General features: G+C 39.4%; 1 protein-coding gene across 2 annotated transcripts in view; it reads left to right on the forward strand.

Moving 5' to 3' along the window:
- LOC135116428 (uncharacterized) overlaps positions 1 to 23381 on the forward strand; it is a 34558-nt gene that overhangs the window by 8723 nt on the left and 2454 nt on the right. For both annotated transcript variants that reach the window (XM_064033883.1, XM_064033882.1), the window contains 3 exons: positions 18180 to 18260; positions 18800 to 18954; positions 19185 to 19320. In XM_064033883.1, the coding sequence (XP_063889953.1) occupies positions 18180 to 18260; positions 18800 to 18954; positions 19185 to 19302 (354 nt within the window). In that variant the 3' untranslated portion in view covers positions 19303 to 19320. The remainder of the gene's footprint in view (positions 1 to 18179; positions 18261 to 18799; positions 18955 to 19184; positions 19321 to 23381) is intronic.

Consider the following 23381-nt stretch of genomic DNA (forward strand, 5'->3'; position numbering starts at 1 on the left):
TCTTTGGCTTCCTTGGATGATAGACTCCATAATATGGAATGTACCAGACCTTAACATCATTCCTAACTAAATCCTTTGTTGGTACAACCTCTGCATAACATTTGGTAATCATATCATCTATAAACACCTTGTAATCACCTTTGTGTTGATTATCCTTCTCAAGTTTAGCTCAATTTCTTGAGTCTGCTCTGCTAACATTCTGTTGTTTGAAACCTTGACATTATCATCTTTAAGAGGAAGGGGTAACTTATAATGCCCATCCTTCAGCTGCTGTACTCCTTCTTTCATTTTACTCATAAACCTTTTATCTTCATATGATAATGGAGTGTCAGCTGACTTTCCATCACTGAAATCAAGTTCAAACATATCTCTCACTTGAGAAGGATTAATCATCTCTTTGGTTTTAATAGGGATCACTTAGAAATGAACCTCCCTTTTCTTCATTAATTTCTACTTCTTGTGCTATTGTTCTGTAGACTACCACTGTATCCTCCACTAGACTTGTATGATGAGAGATTTTACCAACAATCCCCATCTTAGCAATGTCTTACATGCATAGGAATAATTGTCATTATCACCTGCTATTTGCTTTTGTGCCTTAATGGCTGCTGTGCAATCAAGACCAATGAGGAGCCCCATGTCAACATTAGGGTCATATTTCATTAGTGTGTCAGAGATTGCCCTAAACTGGGACCAGTTACAAGTAATCTCGGACCTTTGGTATTTGATTCCACCTAGCTGGAATGTTTTCTGTGGAATTTGCTGAAGGGACTGGTATTTCCACTTCTTCATTATAACCTTTCACTTTAAGTCCATGAACTTTGGAAGAATCAGTGATTTGTTTTCTACTTATTGTGTGAATATAAAGTGACACTGTTGGGGCCAACTTCCAATTTATCCAAAGTACTTTCCTTTACAAATGAAGCATCAGACTGCTCATCCAGTAAGGTATACACTAAATTTTATTCTTCATAACTAACATGATGTAATTATACAGGAGCTGTCATGCTGTGCATGTCATGTGTTACTAATTCTGTCACTTTGACTTTATTTGCTACTACAGTTGTGGGTTAGCTATCACCTTTAGGCTGAGTTGCTTGTTCTGGCACCCTTGGCTCATAGTTATCATTTCGTCATTGTGAAGAGCTGTGGGATGGTATCTCTGGCATACTTTACATGATTTCCTTCTTCTATAATCTTTCTTTTTGTGATCCATTTTTAAACACCCTGTACATAACCATATTTCTGTAGCAAATGTGTACCTGGTATTACTATCAAGTTTGGCAAATTCCTTGCAATCATTTAAGTCATGATCCTTTGTACAGTAGTGACAGAATTGTCTCTTACTTTCCTGCTCCTTAGGAAATTGTTTGTTGGCTTGTACATGTACATTTACTTTACTCTGAAAAGAACACATCGGTTTTTTCTCAAGTGATTTAGCCTTGAAAGTTCTACTCCCTGTATTCTTTGTCATGGTGTTTGTTATGTTTGTGTGTTTCGTTGCCGATACACTCACCTGAAAGGTACATATAAGGCTGTCATGAGGTGATTATATTCTGCCGCCTGTGCCTGTCCCTTTCTCATCCAATGACAGTTTATCCATGAGTTGTGGAGAAGAATAAAAGTGCATGAACTTCTTTTGCATCTATTGTTGAAGTGGCCTAAAACTATCAGCACTGGAAATGCATGCACAAACAAAAGAGAAAACGCCTTTGTGACATTACTGGGATTTGATTCTGTTACATACAAAACTGATGATACATAATGAATATTACAAAATAACTTATTATTTTGTATTATATTACATTATTATATTATTACATATACTATATTATTTTGTATAATATTACAAATGGTATAAAATACTTCCTTTCCCCTTATAATGTATTCAATGCATCATGATAATTAAATTTAAGGTCAATACAAAATCTAACATCACATCTTAAGATAAGAAATACATGTACAATACTAGAATGCAATCATGATGAGTAACACCTTACTTCTAGCACTTACAAATCTAAATGATCAGGTGGAATGCCTCTGGTGGATCTAGAAGGAAGAATTCTACATTCACATGGTGAAGAGGCTACAGGTGATTCTTCCTGTTCAATTTCCACTGGTTGGTTATGAGCTTCTAAAGGTTTATTGGCATATGGAGCAAGTGTATCTAGTGACTCTTTTCTCATTCCAGTGGTTTTGTCATCATACGCAGGGCGTAATTGATCTACATGGCTTTTCACAACTTTATCATTTACACTTATGTCATAATGCAGACCACCAAGCTCATGTGTTACTTCCCCATGTACCCATTTCTGAGAAGTGTTATAAGAGTGCACCAACATTGAATCTGATACATCAAAATTGTTTCTGGAATTGATTCCAACTCTTATGTTCATGGTGTCCTTGGTAACTAGGCAACAATAGATCCAACTTATTCCTAATCCTCCTACCCATTAGAAGATTTGAAGGTGACATTTCTTTTGTGGCATGAGGGTTGTCCTGTACGCAAGCAAAAATTTACTGATGCAGGACACAACATTGTCTGATGTAGGCCCTCTACATTTCATATTATGTTTAAATGTTTGTACAAATCTCTCTGCTTCGTCATTTGTGGATGGATGGTATGGTGTAGATAGCACATGCGGAATTCCATTCCACTATCAGATATAAGTATCTCGGGTAGTCCATGGGTAGCAAATATCTGCATAAAAGCTTTAGTTGTTGCATGAGATGTCATCAGTTTCATGGGAACAACTTCAGGACACTTATTCTAAGCATCTACTATTATCAGATATGAATGATTCAGGAAAGGGTCAGCAAAATCTATGTGAAGTCACTCCCATGCAAATTTTGGACATTCCCATGGGTGTTGGTGAACAACTAGTGGATTATTTTGGTGAACAGCACACTCACCACAACCTTTTACATATTCATCTGTATCTTTGTCCATACCTGGCCACCATACAAATGATCTGGCAATGGCCTTAGATCTTACAACTCCTTGATGATCAGAGTGAATTTCTTGCAAAACAAGTTTTCTTAGACATTTTGGTACAACCACCTTATCACCTTTTAATATACAATTTTGTTCTACATTAAGGTCTGACCAAATTTTCTGATATGGCTTGCATTCATCATGAGTAAGCATAGAATATTTGCCTGAAATCAATCCTTGCAAAACTTGTGAGAGTATAGGGTTTTTTTGTGTATTTTGTGCAATATGTTTAGCAGTAATTGGTATGTCAAAACTCTCAAGCAGCAGAATGTTACATTCTGCTTCCACAGATGCCTGGTCTACTGGTAGTCTTGAGAGTGCATCTGCATTTCCTAAATTTTTGGTTGGTCTGTATTCTAAAGAATAGTGATATGCAGTTAAAATAACTGTCCATCTCTGTAGTCTGGCTGCAACCAAAGTTGGCAAGCCCGCCTTGGAGCCTAAAATGGCCAATAAAGGCTTGTGGTCAGTGAATAACTGGAAGTGTTGTCTACCATACAAATACATGTGGTATTTCTTAACTCCATAGGCTAGAGCTAATACTTCCTTTTCTACTTGAGAATAATTTTGTTCAGCTTTATTTAAGGATCTGGAAGCAAATGTGATGGGACATTCCAAACCATCTGGCATAATGTGGGCTAATACAGCTCCTAACCCTACATTAGAGGCATCACAGACAAGAATCAAAGGCAAACCCTTCTGAAAATGTACAAAGAAATCTGGGGAGATGATTAACTCTTTGATCTTCTCAAAAGCTGCTTGACACGCCTCTGACCATAACCAGTCTGAATCTCTTTTCAGTAATTGATACAAAGGATGCGCAATAGTGGCTGAGTCTGGGATAAATTTACCATAAAAGATTACTAGACCTAGAAAAGACTTCAGTTCTTTCATGTTTTCTGGTACTTTACTGTTTTGTATTGCTGTTACTTTACTTTTTTGACTTATGTATCCCTTGTCCATCTATGTAAAATCCTCAGTATTACACTGAGGAAACTTTGAAATCACATTTCTCATTATGTACCTTTATGCCATTTTCTAAGAGTTTCTGTAAAAGTAATTTGAGTCTTTGATCATGTTCCTTCTCATCTCTACCTGCAATTAGAATGTCATCAATGAAACAGAAAACTCCAGTTAACCCTGTGAAACTTTTGTCCATGGTCTTCTGCCAGGTAGCAGGGCTACTTGCTATGCCATATGGAAATCTCTGTGGATGGAAAAATCCTAAATGAGTGCTCAATATACAAATCTCTTGTGATTTCTCATCTAATTGCAACTACTGAAATGCTTATTTTAGATAAGTTTAGAAAATAACTTGCATCCTCCTAAAGCCACAAACATGTCACTAGGATTTAGTAAGGGGTGTTGTGCTACTTGTAATTCCCTGTTAACTGTTACCTTATAATCCCCACACAACCTGATACCACCATCTTTCTTAGCTATGGGAACCAGTGGCATTCCCCAATCAGAATAATCCACTCTCTGCCAAGTACCTTCGGCTTCCAATCTGTGGATCTCTTCCTCTACTGAGGCTTTCAGTGCAAAAGGAATAGGAGTAGCATCTGACTTGAGAACAAGTGTTGCTGTAATGTTTTTTACTGTACCTGTAAAAGAACCTTCCTGAAAAACTGCAGAGTACTTTGACAATATTTCTGACATTGACTCACTACTTTTGTCATTTGCCACCTTAAGGATGTTATACCAGTCCAATTTTATATGCTTTAACTAATCTAACCTGAGTAGAGTCGGCCATCGACCTGCTACAATAGTGATTGGCAAGGTTCCAACTTCTTCCTGACCATGCTTGACCAGGACATTTGCAGAACAAATGACATATATGTTATGCTTGTTATAATCCTTCAACACTTTATCACTGGCATCGATTGAAATATTAGGTATTTCATTTGCAACCTCCTCTGACACAACAGTAACATCAGCTGCTGTGTCAACCTGCATTGGAATAGGCATATCATTAAGGTACAGTGTCACCATCAATCCCTTGTCTTGCCTGTTGACAGAATTTATCCTAAAGGCAAACTCTGTGTCTGGGGACTCCTTATTTCCTGCAGCTTCTAACTCACAATTCTTTGAAGGTGTTATATCAGTGTGAAGTTGAATTGATCTGTTTAGGCTTGTATGCCTTACATACATTAGAGGAATTATCCATCTTACCACACTTGAGACACTGTTTACCACTTGCTGGACATTTATGGTACTCGTAAGGTTTATGTCCAACATTACTGTGGAGGGGTCCACAGAGACTTGGAACTCCTTTAGGGCTGGGACATCTAGGACCATGCTGGCTGTAATGCTGTGCTACCACTCTGCTTGGATCTGTCTGCCACTCATCGCCAGTGTTATGTTTGTGTGTTTTGTTGCCAATACACTCACCTGAAAGGTACATATAAGGCTGTCATGAAGTGATTATATGCTGCTGCCTGTCCCTGTCCCATTCTCGTCGCCACTGTTATGTTTGTGTGCTTTGTTGCTGATACACTTACCTGAAAGGTACATATAAGGTTGTCACGAGGTAATTATATGCTGCCGCCTGTGCCTGTCCCATTCTCATCCAATGACAGTTTATCCATGAGTTGTGGAGGAGAATTAAAGTGCATGAACTTGTTTTGCATCTATTGTTGAAGTCGGGTGACCAGGGAACAATAAACATATGAATCCCTGTTAAACTCTGAGCCATCCTTGCTAGCAATGTGTATTAGGCGAGTAGGACAGGGAATAAAACGTGTGAGTCCTAAGACAGCTGGAGCAGAACTAAAGTGTACCACACCTGCTATTTATTTCATTGGCTTCGACACAGATTAAAAATACACAGTGTGAAACCCCAAAACCCCGAACATCTGAGTAACTCAATTGAACCCCGAATAAACCCACCAACGTATCATTATGTTTCGGACCCAACACCCCCACTGAAACTAATGATGGGTATATACAATACAACACACATTAAATCAATACACACTCCTGTTTTAACTATCTACACACCCATAATAACTTTACTGAAATCACAAAGCTTTACTTTAGGTACAGGTTTAGTGAACATATCAGCAATATTTTGATCAGATGGTACATAGTTAAGTTGCACTACACCTCTCTGAACCTCTATCCTAATAAAATGGTATCTAATATCTATGTGCTTTGATCTCTGATGCTGGACAGGGTTTTCAACTAATTTTATGGCACCTTGGTTATCACAGTGTATAGTACAGCTGTTTATCGAAGTACTTCCTGTCATATCTTCCAGTAATTGCAATAAAAACTTTGCCTCTTGAGTAGCGGCAGACAAGGCCATATACTCAGCTTCACAAGTAGACAGAGCAACTGTTCTCTGTTTTCTAGTCTTCCAAGAGATTAATGGACCCCCACTGGAAAGTTGGAAGCTATACCCGGTAATACTTCTGCGATCTTGTGCATTAGCCCAGTCAGCATCACAATACCCAATCAAATTCAGTGACTCATCTGACTTTTTAAAAGTCAAACATTGATCAATGGTACCTTTCAAATATCTTAATACATGCTTGGCCATAGTGAGATGAGAAGTAGTTGGATTAGTCATATTCTGAGACAATTTAGTTACAATAAAGCACAAATCAGGTCTAGTACATGTCATTACATAGATCAGACTTCCAACTAATCCTCTATACATATTGATATCAGCCAGTTTTGATTCACTAGAACTAATACATACTTTGTTCACATCCATGTTACAAGGAGTATAGGCAGGTTTACAATGTTGCATACCAAATTTCTCAAGGATCTTTTCCACATATTTAGTTTGATTCATTTTAATTACATTATCATCACACACAAACTGTATACCTAGATACCAGGAAATTTTGCCTAGATCTTTCATCCTAAATTTATCACCCAGACTTTCCTTCATGTTCTTCAATTTTGCATCACTGCTGGCCGCAATTATTATGTCATCAACCCAAACTAATACATTGGTTACCTCATCATCAGTAATTCTGGTATAAAGACATGGGTCAGCAAATGACTGAGTTAAACTTAGGTCAACCAAATATGAGTGCAACAGTGAACTCCAATTTCTACCACTTTGTTTGAGACCATACAAGGATTTCTTTAATTTGTACACCAACTTCTCGCCACCATTACCCTCCACACAGAAACCCTTGGGTTGTTCAACATAAATTTCACAATCAATAGGTGCATTTAAGTAGGCAGTTTTTACATCCATTTGATGAACAACCAGGTCATGTTGTACAGCCAACTGCATTAAAGTTCTTACAGATGTGATCCTAGTAGTTGGGGAAAATGTTTCGTGATAATCTATACCTGCCTCCTGAGAGTAACCCTTAGCAACAAAACGAGCCTTGTACCTTGTCTCATTGTTAGGGTTAAACTTCAGGTCATATACCCACCTACTTCCCACAGCTTTTCTACCTTCAGGCAAAGTAGTAAGCTCAAAAGTCTCATTATCCTTTAGAGCTTTCATTTCCAATTCCATAGCTTCTCGCCATTTATCAGAATCAGGAGATGCAATAGCATCTTGATATGTATAAGGTACACTGGCTAGTTTATAGCAATAGTCAACAGTACAATTCACAATACTATCCAAAGCCTCATCCATTTCATCACCAACAATACAGTCACCAAAATATATGGGTTTACGTTTTACTCTTTCTGACCGCCTTAAACACACACTGTCCTCTGTTTGGTTACCAACTTCTGGGCTAGCTTCAGTGTCAGTACTATGTGTTGTAGTCCAGTCACATTCACTACCCCATGCTACATCTGAACTTACATCTACGCTAGGCCTGGTAAATTTGACACATCCAACTTTCCTTACTGTACCAGTCTTTGGAAAATATACAAGGTATGCTGGACTAGACTTATCATAGCCTACAAAAATTCCATCCTCACTTCTGGCATCAAGTTTTTTCTTCTGTTGTACATAGGCATAACATACAGAACCAAAAATGTGCATATTACTAATATTTGGCTTTTTACCTGCAAAAGCCTCGAATGGAGTCTTCTTAATCCTAAGGTTATAACATCTGTTTCTAATGTAAGCAGAGGCCATAACGGCATACGTCCACAGAAACTTTGGCAGACCAGACTCTATTAGTAAACATCTGGCCATTTCAAAAAGAGTACGCCAGCCTCTTTCAGCGGTACCATTTTGGTGAGGTGAGTAGGGAGAAGACATTTCATGCTTGATTTTATTTTCCACGAGTAAATCTGCGAATGCATTAGAAGTAAATTCCGTGCCTTCATCACTTCTGAGACATTTCACTGAGCCATAGGGAGAAATGTCTGCTATGAAATGCTTAGTTGCCTGTAAGGTGTCACACTTATATTTGAGGAAGTATATCATGATAAGACCGGAGTAATCATCAACAAAACTGAGTGCATACTTAAAACCGTCCTTGGCAACAGGATCAATGGGACCAGCTAGGTCACAGTGTACTATATCTAGTTTAGCTTTTGAACGCTCATCAGCTTGTCTGTTTCTAAACTGAGTCATTTTCCCTTTAACACAAATGCCACAATCAAAGTCCTTTTTGTCACTAATTTTCATCCCGTTCACTACACCTTCAAGTTTCAAAATATCACTCACATTACAATGACCGAGAATTTCATGCCACTGTCTCAATGTATAGGACGCCCTATTTGAACACACAGTATTGTTTAAGAAATACAGTCTACCATGCTTAACTATGTCAAACTTTGTACCGTTTGTAGATGTTAACTCTGCAGAATTTGGTTTAAACTCGATTGATGCACCCTTCTCAGTGGCAGCTTGAACCGAGAAAATATCTTGCTTGAAGGAAGGTACATAGAGAGCATTTTCCAGAATTGTTGTATGAACATTACCACAAGAGTCTACAAGGGTAACACAGGCATCACCCTTCTTTTTAACCAGATTATTTGTTCTACTACCATCAGCTAGTTCAATAAAATGTCTCTCAGGATCAAATTGCTTGTCAAAACACACAAATTTGGAGTCATCATTGATTATATGAGTAGTTGCACCACAGTCCACCATTAACTTGTTAACCACAACACATGATTCAGTCTCTGATCTCCGAAGCCCCACTTTAAACACAAAACTGTGGCTCTGACTGTCATAATCATCACTATAATCTTTTACGTTCCTGGCAGAGTCTTTACCACTGTTACCCCCCGAACTCTTCCAACAAAACTTCGTATCGTGGGAGTTATTCCTGCAGTTCTCACACCATCTTCTTAAAGTCTGGTTCGGTCTAGAGACACGGCAGTCGACCGATTTGTGACCCTGAAGACCGCACTTGAAACACATACCACTGAATTTACGAGACTCTATCCTCATCACTCTGTCACTGTCACTTTTGTCGCCGCACGACTTCTCTGTCTCCTCGAAACTTCTGAGAGACACCTTGAACTCAGCAAATGTCAATGCCTTTTCTCTTTGTGTAATTACAGTCATAAATGGCTTGAATTCCGTAGGTAAACCCTTAAGCACCATTGCCACCAACAAGCTGTCACTAATAGTTTCACCAGACGTTTTAAGTGCAGTTGCCGCCGTCTCGGCTCGAATCACATAGTCTGTAACACTCTCGTTTTCTCCCTTAAGCAACGTTGTGAACTCCGTGTACAGTGATATGACCTTGGGTTTACCTTTCGATAAGTAGTGTTCCCGTAAAATCCTCAGTGCCTCACGTCCATCGTCCTTCGCATCACGCATCACAAGGGATAGACTACGGTCATCCAGGAACTGAATCAACTCCGCAAATGCCTCGGCATTTTTGGTAACGTCTGCAGCAGTCGTACTTGATGCAGGAGGATCAATCACATTATGCAATTTCTGTAGCCGCATGTAGCCCAAAAACTTCACTTCCCATAACTCGTACTTGCGCTCATCACCGTCAAAATACAGTCTGTTCCTGGGCCCATAACCAGTTAAACTCTGAGCCATCCTTGCTAGCAATGTGTATTAGGCGAGTAGGACAGGGAATAAAACGTGTGAGTCCTAAGACAGCTGGAGCAGAACTAAAGTGTACCACACCTGCTATTTATTTCATTGGCTTCGACACAGATTAAAAATACACAGTGTGAAACCCCAAAACCCCGAACATCTGAGTAACTCAATTGAACCCCGAATAAACCCACCAACGTATCATTATGTTTCGGACCCAACACCCCCACTGAAACTAATGATGGGTATATACAATACAACACACATTAAATCAATACACACTCCTGTTTTAACTATCTACACACCCATAATAACTTTACTGAAATCACAAAGCTTTACTTTAGGTACAGGTTTAGTGAACATATCAGCAATATTTTGATCAGATGGTACATAGTTAAGTTGCACTACACCTCTCTGAACCTCTATCCTAATAAAATGGTATCTAATATCTATGTGCTTTGATCTCTGATGCTGGACAGGGTTTTCAACTAATTTTATGGCACCTTGGTTATCACAGTGTATAGTACAGCTGTTTATCGAAGTACTTCCTGTCATATCTTCCAGTAATTGCAATAAAAACTTTGCCTCTTGAGTAGCGGCAGACAAGGCCATATACTCAGCTTCACAAGTAGACAGAGCAACTGTTCTCTGTTTTCTAGTCTTCCAAGAGATTAATGGACCCCCACTGGAAAGTTGGAAGCTATACCCGGTAATACTTCTGCGATCTTGTGCATTAGCCCAGTCAGCATCACAATACCCAATCAAATTCAGTGACTCATCTGACTTTTTAAAAGTCAAACATTGATCAATGGTACCTTTCAAATATCTTAATACATGCTTGGCCATAGTGAGATGAGAAGTAGTTGGATTAGTCATATTCTGAGACAATTTAGTTACAATAAAGCACAAATCAGGTCTAGTACATGTCATTACATAGATCAGACTTCCAACTAATCCTCTATACATATTGATATCAGCCAGTTTTGATTCACTAGAACTAATACATACTTTGTTCACATCCATGTTACAAGGAGTATAGGCAGGTTTACAATGTTGCATACCAAATTTCTCAAGGATCTTTTCCACATATTTAGTTTGATTCATTTTAATTACATTATCATCACACACAAACTGTATACCTAGATACCAGGAAATTTTGCCTAGATCTTTCATCCTAAATTTATCACCCAGACTTTCCTTCATGTTCTTCAATTTTGCATCACTGCTGGCCGCAATTATTATGTCATCAACCCAAACTAATACATTGGTTACCTCATCATCAGTAATTCTGGTATAAAGACATGGGTCAGCAAATGACTGAGTTAAACTTAGGTCAACCAAATATGAGTGCAACAGTGAACTCCAATTTCTACCACTTTGTTTGAGACCATACAAGGATTTCTTTAATTTGTACACCAACTTCTCGCCACCATTACCCTCCACACAGAAACCCTTGGGTTGTTCAACATAAATTTCACAATCAATAGGTGCATTTAAGTAGGCAGTTTTTACATCCATTTGATGAACAACCAGGTCATGTTGTACAGCCAACTGCATTAAAGTTCTTACAGATGTGATCCTAGTAGTTGGGGAAAATGTTTCGTGATAATCTATACCTGCCTCCTGAGAGTAACCCTTAGCAACAAAACGAGCCTTGTACCTTGTCTCATTGTTAGGGTTAAACTTCAGGTCATATACCCACCTACTTCCCACAGCTTTTCTACCTTCAGGCAAAGTAGTAAGCTCAAAAGTCTCATTATCCTTTAGAGCTTTCATTTCCAATTCCATAGCTTCTCGCCATTTATCAGAATCAGGAGATGCAATAGCATCTTGATATGTATAAGGTACACTGGCTAGTTTATAGCAATAGTCAACAGTACAATTCACAATACTATCCAAAGCCTCATCCATTTCATCACCAACAATACAGTCACCAAAATATATGGGTTTACGTTTTACTCTTTCTGACCGCCTTAAACACACACTGTCCTCTGTTTGGTTACCAACTTCTGGGCTAGCTTCAGTGTCAGTACTACGTGTTGTAGTCCAGTCACATTCACTACCCCATGCTACATCTGAACTTACATCTACGCTAGGCCTGGTAAATTTGACACATCCAACTTTCCTTACTGTACCAGTCTTTGGAAAATATACAAGGTATGCTGGACTAGACTTATCATAGCCTACAAAAATTCCATCCTCACTTCTGGCATCAAGTTTTTTTCTTCTGTTGTACATAGGCATAACATACAGAACCAAAAATGTGCATATTACTAATATTTGGCTTTTTACCTGCAAAAGCCTCGAATGGAGTCTTCTTAATCCTAAGGTTATAACATCTGTTTCTAATGTAAGCAGAGGCCATAACGGCATACGTCCACAGAAACTTTGGCAGACCAGACTCTATTAGTAAACATCTGGCCATTTCAAAAAGAGTACGCCAGCCTCTTTCAGCGGTACCATTTTGGTGAGGTGAGTAGGGAGAAGACATTTCATGCTTGATTTTATTTTCCACGAGTAAATCTGCGAATGCATTAGAAGTAAATTCCGTGCCTTCATCACTTCTGAGACATTTCACTGAGCCATAGGGAGAAATGTCTGCTATGAAATGCTTAGTTGCCTGTAAGGTGTCACACTTATATTTGAGGAAGTATATCATGATAAGACCGGAGTAATCATCAACAAAACTGAGTGCATACTTAAAACCGTCCTTGGCAACAGGATCAATGGGACCAGCTAGGTCACAGTGTACCATATCTAGTTTAGCTTTTGAACGCTCATCAGCTTGTCTGTTTCTAAACTGAGTCATTTTCCCTTTAACACAAATGCCACAATCAAAGTCCTTTTTGTCACTAATTTTCATCCCGTTCACTACACCTTCAAGTTTCAAAATATCACTCACATTACAATGACCGAGAATTTCATGCCACTGTCTCAATGTATAGGACGCCCTATTTGAACACACAGTATTGTTTAAGAAATACAGTCTACCATGCTTAACTATGTCAAACTTTGTACCGTTTGTAGATGTTAACTCTGCAGAATTTGGTTTAAACTCGATTGATGCACCCTTCTCAGTGGCAGCTTGAACCGAGAAAATATCTTGCTTGAAGGAAGGTACATAGAGAGCATTTTCCAGAATTGTTGTATGAACATTACCACAAGAGTCTACAAGGGTAACACAGGCATCACCCTTCTTTTTAACCAGATTATTTGTTCTACTACCATCAGCTAGTTCAATAAAATGTCTCTCAGGATCAAATTGCTTGTCAAAACACACAAATTTGGAGTCATCATTGATTATATGAGTAGTTGCACCACAGTCCACCATTAACTTGTTAACCACAACACATGATTCAGTCTCTGATCTCCGAAGCCCCACTTTAAACACAAAACTGTGGCTCTGACTGTCATAATCATCACTATAATCTTTTACGTTCCTAGCAGAGTCTTTACCACTGTTACCCCCCGAACTCTTCCAACAAAACTTCGTATCGTGGGAGTTATTCCTGCAGTTCTCACACCATCTTCTTAAAGTCTGGTTCGGTCTAGAGACACGGCAGTCGACCGATTTGTGACCCTGAAGACCGCACTTGAAACACGTACCACTAAATTTACGAGACTCTATCCTCATCACTCTGTCACTGTCACTTTTGTCGCCGCACGACTTCTCTGTCTCCTCGAAACTTCTGAGAGACACCTTGAACTCAGCAAATGTCAATGCCTTTTCTCTTTGTGTCTTTTGTGTTTCGGACCGCAGTGGAAGCGTGCTGGGCCCATAACCTGTTAAACTCTGAGCCATCCTTGCTAGCAATGTGTATTAGGCGAGTAGGACAGAGAATAAAACGTGTGAGTCCTAAGACAGCTGGAGCAGAACTAAAGTGTACCACACCTGCTATTTATTTCATTGGCTTCGACACAGATTAAAAATACACAGTTTGAAACCCCAAAACCCCGAACATCTGAGTAACTCAATTGAACCCTGAATAAACCCACCAACGTATCATTATGTTTCGGACCCAACAATCCCTAAAATTATCAGTGCTGGAAATGCATGTACAAACAAAAGAGAAAATGCCTTTGTGACATTACTGGGATTTGATTCTATTACATACAAAACTGATGATACATAATGAATATTAAAAAATAACTAATGGTGTATAATAGTGATTGATTCCCTTAGTTTCCATTTGGATACCTTTGTTTCATTTTTATTTCAATCATTTACTTCCCAATTCACTGCATCCCAGGAAACAAAGGAATTGGTTGCTCCTTTCACTCCCTTCTGGATAAATTTACATAACATTTTAAAGGGTGGGTGGTGCTTTTCATCACTACTAGGAGTATTGCTGTTACTATTAGTGTCAAGATATGTCATTACTTGTTTTCTCCAATCATAAACAATATGATCAGGGAGTTTTTTTAGCACCTTTCTCTGCTCCCTTGGGTCATCCAGAAATGACAAATGAGTAGTGTGTTTTATTGCAGCCAGACAGCACTTCAAAAAATCTGAAAATGCAGTTAAGGCTGGACCATTATGCTAGGAGATTGGTGGCCAATTCATTAACTTTCTCATGCAAGCATCAGCAATGATACTTTCATTTCCAAATCTCTCCCAGAGAATATTCTTTGTTTAGTCAGCATCAGAATTGAGGTACATAAACATTTTAATGGCATTTTTTTGCCTTACCACTTGTATACTTGTTTAAATAGGCAAGCCTCTCTGCACTACTAGTTCTAGATTCTACATAAGTTTCAAAGATTTTCATCCAAATTGGAAACTCCATGGGTTCTCCACCAAAAAATATTAGGTTCTATTGGAGGGAGGCTCCACTTGTGATCAGGAATGTTAATTGCAAAGTTTCCCCCAGGATGGGAAGAAGCTTGATGATTCTGTCTCACATTATTAGGCATGTTGACATTACGAGTGTGTCTATGAGAACTTTGTACAAAACTTTGAGCTGTAAGGTTGAGATTCATTGCTTGAGGCACTAACTATTTGTCTATCTACTTCATTTGTCATCAATTCATTATCTCTATTGTAGGAGGTAGGTTCCTGTAGGTCCTGGAATGTAACATATTTGTGAGGCATGGCATTGTCACTTTGATGATTTGCAATAGCTTGTGCTTCCATTTCATTTTGTGACTCTATGTATTGTTGAAGATAACTTTGTTTCCATACACTTTCGTCATCACCTGGAAGCATTTTCACTTCTTCTTCAGATAAGCTAAGAGCATTAAGTTCTGCACTAGCGACTGCTAAATCTCTTTCTTTTTCTTTGAGAACATTGCCTGGTCTCTAGCTAACATAACTTCTGTCCCTGCCTCTGTCTTAGATAACATAACTTCTGCCTCTTCTTTCGTCTTAGCTAACATAACTTCTGCCTCTGTTAAACTATCATAATATTCCATTTCCTTTCTAAGTCTGACTACCTTTGCTGCTGCTTCTTGCTTTCTTTGTACTGATGAACATGATGAAGTAGATGAGACTCTGGAACGTCTAGACCGTTTGCTAGAACAAATTGATCTTTTGTCACTCTTTAACTCTTTTCTTTTACATTCTATACTTTCTAATATTTCATGGTGAACTCGTTGGTTGTGTTCCAGTTCTTCATTTGGCTCCTCTGTCCTTTCTGGCTCTAGCTCCACCAGTTTTGTGTATTCCACATAATACTGATGAAATGCCTCTATTGCTTCGTTTGACATGGGCTCTGATTCAAAAGGGCTAATTACAATGTTTAGTCCTTTCCTAATTTTGCTGGTAACACTGCTCCATTTATGCTTACAGGACTCTGCTCTTCCTTTGGTTACACTGACTTGATTTTCCCTTCCTTTGTCAGTCAGCACTCATCCCCTGACACTAACTTCATTATAAGCTTGATCCTTGTCACTTGCTCATCCTTACCTTCCCTTAGGTCATCTATGGTATTAATTTCCTCAGTATCAGACATATCTAACACCTTAATTGTGTCAATACTGAAACACTGAAAGAGCAATTAAAATTACCACTCTAATACTAGCTAATTGTGGGTAATTTTCATTCACTTAAGCTACGCAATTCAGTGCACATACATACTATTATACTTTCTTGCCTGTAACCATGGGTTCTACAAAATGATGGTGAGGCACTGTGGGTAGAAGGGAGTGGTTGTCGTCAAGGGTAAAACTGACACCAGGGCCTCAGAGGTCAACCTATAGGCTCACGTCAGCGTCCCCTCATCCCATGACTCACTCTTGCTACAGTCTCGTGGAGAAAATTTCTTGCTTGTGAGGCGAGTTCTTACTGTAGCCGCACCGGCAAGTCTTCATTAGCTTTTAGGTGATCTGTTCTACTGATCAGACCCATCATTGTAGGGTTGAGGAAAGGCAGTTCTCTCTAATATTTATTGATGAGGTAGACATGACCATAAGAACTGCAAACAAGTTCTCAGTCTCAATTTCTTATAAAATAACATTATACACTGATATTAAACACTTTTAACATATTACAGTATTTATTATCAATACATTCAATCAACTTGGCACTATGACAATAAATTTTTACTACAAAATTGAAGTATTTGCCTCAGTCACCTTTCTGCCCGTCTTTGTCTTTGGCCGTGAGTGATGCCTGTAGGCAACAAGTGGGTTAACCACACTCTAATAACAAGTGAGCATCGGCTTTTGTGCTTCATATAGCATTGAGTACTGATACTTACACATATTACACATCTTCATGCAAGTAGAAAACTTTTGAACATTTCACCTATGATTACCAAAGAATAATGACGTGAGGTACATATGCTTTACATACAGTAAGAAACACATTATTCTAATACCCATTTCTTGTTCATGAAATTAACCTTCACTTTACTCTCCAATCTATATAATTTTTTATACAGATTAGTCTTCCCCCTCATAAGAAAAATTTTCATATTATACAGAAACAATTTAGTTTTTCAAGTACGCTTGCTTAATAACTTTTACATTTACTGGAGACAAACTTGAAAATATAGTGTGATAAAAAAAAAATTTTTACTAAAAAATTTTGGCTCCAATTTTGTAATGCATTACCACTAAAATTAAACTGGTAATATAATTTGATAACTGAAGAACATAGTAGTTAGTTTTGAAGTTTCATACACATCAATTGAAAATGTATACAAAGAAACATATGTAAGGTTACTCACCAAGGAGTCAAAAAGTGCATGATTTCATGGTGAGGTAGACATCCAGTGGACCAAGCCAATCTCTGAAGACCTTTTCCCTGCACACCTTCTTGTGTTCTGTGGCCCACAGAAATTCCATGAAGACTGAAGAAGTTACTTTTATCAACAAGAATGTTCTTATTTTATTTTTACTTTTAGCTGATAGTAATCTTTATAAGGAATAAGCACAAAGATTATATGATGCTTAAAGGCAGCTTAAAATGCAATGTTGGTAACAAAAGCTTTAGTAACTTGTAAAGAAACAATAACTTTTGACAGGAGTAATGCAACTTAAGTAATACCAGTCATTATATTGAAGAAATTTTGACTTTAATTAATCCAGAACCATTAGTACATCCAATTTATGATTATTCCTTTTCCATCTCTGGATTCATACAAGTCAATTTATAATTATACTTTTTCAATCACTGCCTTCATACACATTAACTACAGCAGCCTCACCTATGTGGCCCTTGCTGCTCCTACCACACACCACTACAAAATTCTGTTGTCGCAATCACATTCCACTTCCACCACCACCCACACAAAATTATGTCAGGCACTTGCTACCCCAACCATACACCATCACCACACCTGCCTTAGTACCTAGCCTTCTCTTCCACTACACAGCTTCAGCATCATCACACTTACTTCTATAAAGGTTTTCAAGTAAATAATGAACAACACAAAACATACACTATCAGACTTGCTGTTTCTCACCACACTACCATCACTTTGCCTCCGCCTCCCTGGCACTTGCTGCCATCATCCCCACTACTACACCTGCCTGCTTTGACTTGACAAGTCAAGGTTAATTCAATATTTTTTTTTCTTTTCAATAATATATATATATATATATATATATATATATATATATATATATATATATATATATATATATATATATATATATATATATATATATATATATATATATATATATATATATATCCTTTGCCTCCCTATACATCTTACAAACTTTACAAGTGCCAGAGAGCAATCTTAACTTACCACACAAGTTACCAATCATAAGTGTTTGCTGAATAGCAACTTACCATGACAGCATCTCTTGGAGAGAACTGCTACCCCATGCTTCGCTGATGCCAGTAGCTTGTCAAGAACTATCACCTCATTTTTAGACCAGGTAAGTTTATTATTATTATTTTTTTTTTTACTGTTACTTTTTATGAACTTAATGATGGAATCAACTTTGATGGCCAGTTTCCTTACACTAGAGTGTGCCAAAGTGCTTGCTAGTACACTCCCTTACTATGACTATTTAATTCAATTAGTTGATAAGATGAGCACATTTCCTTAGCTTGTAGTTTGCTTGTAGTTTCATAACAAAGGTAGCCTGTTTGCATAATAGAAAGAACTGTCTTTAATTAAAAGATGGCAAGTCTCCTGAACCATCCATTAAAGATGTGAGCACTTCTTCCCCACCTTATATTTACATTTTAGGTATATCTAAAAGTATATATGAAAGAATGGAAGAGAATAGACCAGTAATAAGTCTGGAAAAGAACTCTAGACAATTATCAAAATTAGCTGAAAGACTGATTGTATATTGATATAATTAGGAAAATTATAGTGAGATGTGCAAATGTTATTTTAATTATACGAGTATGGAATTAAATATATTATAATGTTAACCATTCTCCACTTTTTTTTTTTTTTCCACAGATTTCAAAGATGGAGAAATTAATACTTGTGAGGGCAAGCCCCATCTCTGCCCCTGAGTGGGATCTCCTAATCCACCTCATCAGGGATGAAAAACCCTTCTGGACTGAAGGACTAAGGGGAACACAGTTCTGCAAAAGAGGGAGGCCTGGGCCAAGGTGACTAGTATGCTCAATTCTCATAACCTTGGCCCTTTACGGTCCAACCAGCAGTTCAAGAAAGCCTGGGACCAGTTGAAAGTAAAATAAGTTTATGATGTGATGTTCACACTATATAAATATATAGTACTGGTAACACACAGTATTATTTCACACTCTGAAGGAGTGAAGTTAATGCTAGTAATAACTTATTAATACATTTTATCCGACGTTTTTTTTTTTTTTTCCAGGGGTAACCATGAGCAAGCTCTCCAGACAAAGAAGCAGAAAAGAACTGGTGGTGGGGTCCCTCCACCTGCTGTCTCCTTGGCACAGACATTGATGACGTACGGAGTCCGTATGATTTAGATGTCATGCCAGCTAGTGGTAAGTTACCAACAGAAATTTTCCTTGAAATTTTGTACTGTCAGCATGAAATTATGAGTCACTGAAAGCATATATGAGAAGGCATTAATGCAAAGTATATCACAAAATTAATGACTGTGTAATTTATTCCATATTAACCCACAACTTCAGTTAAGTCCAATGAAAAGAGTAAAACATATTGTTATGTTTACTGTTAAGGTCTACTGTACTGTACAGTGAAAACAGTATAATGTTATTATGTTTACTGTACATCTGTACTGTACACTACCAGAATACTATACACTAAAACACTAAAACATATTTTTTCTGAGCCAAGTCGCACCGACATGTTCGACTCATCTGATATACCATGTAACTGCACCAACAGGTCTTCATTAGTTCTCAGGTGATCTGTTTTACTGATAACACCCATCCTCGTAAGGTCGAGGAAAGGCAGTTCTCTCTCTTGACATTTATTGATGAGGTAGGCATGACCGTAAGAACTGTGAACAAGTTCTTGGTCTCAATTTCTTACAAAATAACATTATACACTGATATTAAACACTTTCAACATATTACAGTATTCATTAACAATATATGCAATCAACTTGGCACTATGACAATAATTTTTTACTACAAAATTTAAGTATTTACCTCGGTCACCATCCTCCCCATTTTTGTTTGAGTGCGACTTGGCTGTGAGTGATGTCTGCAGGCGACCAGTGGGTTAACCACACTCTACTAACAGGTGAGCATCGGCTTTGGTGCTTAATAAAGCATTAAATACTATTTATGCAAATAGAAAACTTTTTCACATTTCACATTTCACTTTGGTGCTTAATAAAGCATTAAATACTATTTATGCAAATAGAAAACTTTTTCACATTTCACATTTCACTTATGATTACTGAGGAATAATAATGTGAGGTACATATGCTAAACATACTGTAACATACCAAATTTCTCTTTGGGGCTGGTAAGAAGAATGATTTCATAGCTGTAAGCTAGTGAGCTCATCATGCTTCATTATTGAATTGATTTCTGTTATACCAATAAAGATAAGAAGAATACTCGATGATATTGATAATAACATTTATGACTGAGCCCCAGCCTGCCACCAGCCATGATCGAGGGAGGGGTTCTGATGGTTCCCCAGCCCCCTGAAGCAACTCCCAGTTCTGACACGACGCTGCAAGACCCCCAAGCTGAGGGTTCTTGCCAAGGGCCCCAGGCAGGCCCAGCAGGTCTGCCACCCTGGCGGTTCCCGCCAGAACACGTGGGACCGCCTGTTCCTCTGCGCGCGCTGTTGCCAGTTCACACCACTGCTTCTCCGTCCTCACTTCCTCCCTCAGGCCCTGGACCTCACCTTCCAGAGTCCGCTCCTTGTCCAGCAGTTCCTTCCTGATGCTGTCGCAAGCCTGGTCAGTGTACTGCTATGTTTCCGCCTTCAAGGATACGAGGCTGCTCTGTAGCACATCCTCAAGATGGCGGACCTGGTCATCCGCCTGTTGAGCCTGCTCACGTGCCAGCTGATCGGTCCTTTCAGCCTGCTCACGTGCCAGTTGATCAGTCCTTTCAGCCTGCTCAGGTGCCAGCTGATCGGTTCTTTCAGCCTGCTCACGTGCCCTTTGAGCCTGTGCCTCATGGTCTACTGCCATTTCCTGCCTCATACCAGCCAGCATGGCAGCAATGAAGTCCATCTGGCCCGGTTTAATTTCACTTGCGCCGCCCTCAGCCCCGTCATGATGGCCATCTTGTGACTCCATGATGACACACCGTCTCTCACTGCTCACTGTTCTCCAGATCCCACTCTATGACACCACTTGTTGTGCCCACCCCTCACTCCAGGCGGGCGTGTTGCCCTCACGGGCATGGGTCGAGAAACTAGAGCAGCGGGGCCTCAAACAAATCACACTCTGAACGGCGGGACAAGGCACACACACACCAGGCTGGGGCACAAGGGAAAACACGGGCACTATTTCCTAGGTTTATTGACAAATCCTCCGCAAGTATACTGCTTTACAAGTTCACAGGGGCACCACAAGTCTCCCAGGGCCCAAGAGGCACTCAACAGGGCATTCAGCAGGCAGGGAAACACTTCCAAAGCAGGTAGGCACACACTCACTTCTTCTTGGGCCATGCGTCTCCCCTCTCTCTGCTTTCCTGCCTCTCCCAGAGCTGCCACCTCCAACAGTGCTGCCACCCACACCCATACCCCTGGTGTAACACTATGATGTAAAGAAACAGGTTGAATCATGTGACTGAAACCCTAATCTTTCAAATGATATACAGTGGAACCTTGGTTACTGAACGCCTCCCTTTTTGAATAAATTTTTAAAACAAAATTTTGAACTCATTATTGCTTCGGTTGCAGTACCATAATTCGGTTCTAGAAGAAAGACTTGATTTCAAATATTGAAAGACAGAAAAAGCTGTTGTTTATTACTAATTTATAGTTTCTATAAATATTTACTTCGTTTTTATATATTTGGAGGAAAGACACAGAGTTTAAGACAGTAATTAAATCTTTGAAATTAGGTAAATGTGATCCCGTAGAAGAGCCTCGATGTAAACAAACAGTTTTCAAGAAGAGTGTGTTACACTGGAGAGGAAGGATGCAGGTGAGTTGAATGAAAGAATCAGTAGGGAGGAAGTGGAGAAATGTGTGGATAGGCAGAAGAATGGGAAGGCAACAGGGCCAGATGAGGTACCTTATGAGATGTAGGAAAATGGAGGGGGAGTTGTGATTGATAGAATGACCTCGTTATTTAACCAGGTGTGAGGGTGAGGAGAGAGTGCCAAGAATGTGGAATGAATGCAGGGTGACTCTGTTGCATAAGGGAGGAAACAAGAGTAAGAATGAGTTGAAAAATTAAAGGCCAATTGCATTAGTGAACGCAATAGGTAAAGTGTTCAGTGCAGTGTTGAATGAGAGCTTGTGTAAATGGATTGAGAGAGCTGGAGTGTTAGGTGAGGAAGAGAATGGGTTTTGTGTGGAGCAGGAGAGCAAAGGATAATATGTTTGTGGTGAATGAAATGATTGAGAGAAAGAAGGATGGTAGTAAACTGTACTTACGTTTTCTAGACATAGAGAAAGCTTATGATAGAGTGAATAGAGAAATGCTAGGTAGAGTCTTAGAAAAGATTGGGTTGAGTGCAAAGGTAGTTAACATAGTGTGAAGTATGTATGTGGACACAAAAGCTAGATACAGACTAGGAGATATAGAAATAGACTGGGTGAGGAGTGAGACAAGGCTGTATTTTGTCACCAATCCTTTTTTAGCTTGTATACAGAGGAGTAAGCAGCCAGAATGAGAAGAATTAATGTTGACGTCACCAGGGACCATGTTAAGGGAGAGTGACGGTGACGGCGGCACTGACAGGGAGAGGCGGGGGCGTACATCCTTATCCTTTGGCTGCTATGAAATGACTAAATGAATCAATAATGGTGGGTGGGAAGTGATTGAATGGTAAGAGGGCAGAGCCTGAACGCATCAGGCGAGGTGAGCGCTGACAGCTTGCCATCAGGGTCTCCTTAAAGAAATGGGTTGCCACCAGGGTCTCCATCACACGTGTGGCAGTGGGGATCGCTGACGGCTTGCCACCAGGGTCTCCATCACATGCGTGGCGGTGGGGGTTGCTGACAGCTTGCCACCAGGGTTCCCCATCGCAAGCGTGGTTCCTGGGTGGCCAGGGTGGTTGAGCTTTGCCATCACGTGTTCCCTCCGACATTTCAGTACATTCCAATGTCACCCACCACTTGATGGTCAAGGTCAGTGGAAGGAAAGGGGAGGAGGACTGAACACATCAAGAAGGTGGGTGGCAACGCCACCAGGGACCATGCAGCCTTTGTTTTGGGCGGGAACGGGAAGTTGAGGGCTATAGGATAGGCCCCCATGTGGCCACCACACACTAGCCAGGGTGGTCAAGGAAGCATGGGCAGATCTTACCGCTGCCGCTGACTCCACCCGGCCATCTCAGGATGGATCAATACATTCCAATGCCCTGCCAGTACCCGATGGTCAAGGTCATTGTGATTACCCACGCAGTTCTGTTACCTGAGATCTGTCTACCTGGACAAA

This window comes from Scylla paramamosain, chromosome 31 (assembly GCF_035594125.1).
Source record: "Scylla paramamosain isolate STU-SP2022 chromosome 31, ASM3559412v1, whole genome shotgun sequence".
NCBI lineage: Eukaryota > Metazoa > Arthropoda > Malacostraca > Decapoda > Portunidae > Scylla > Scylla paramamosain.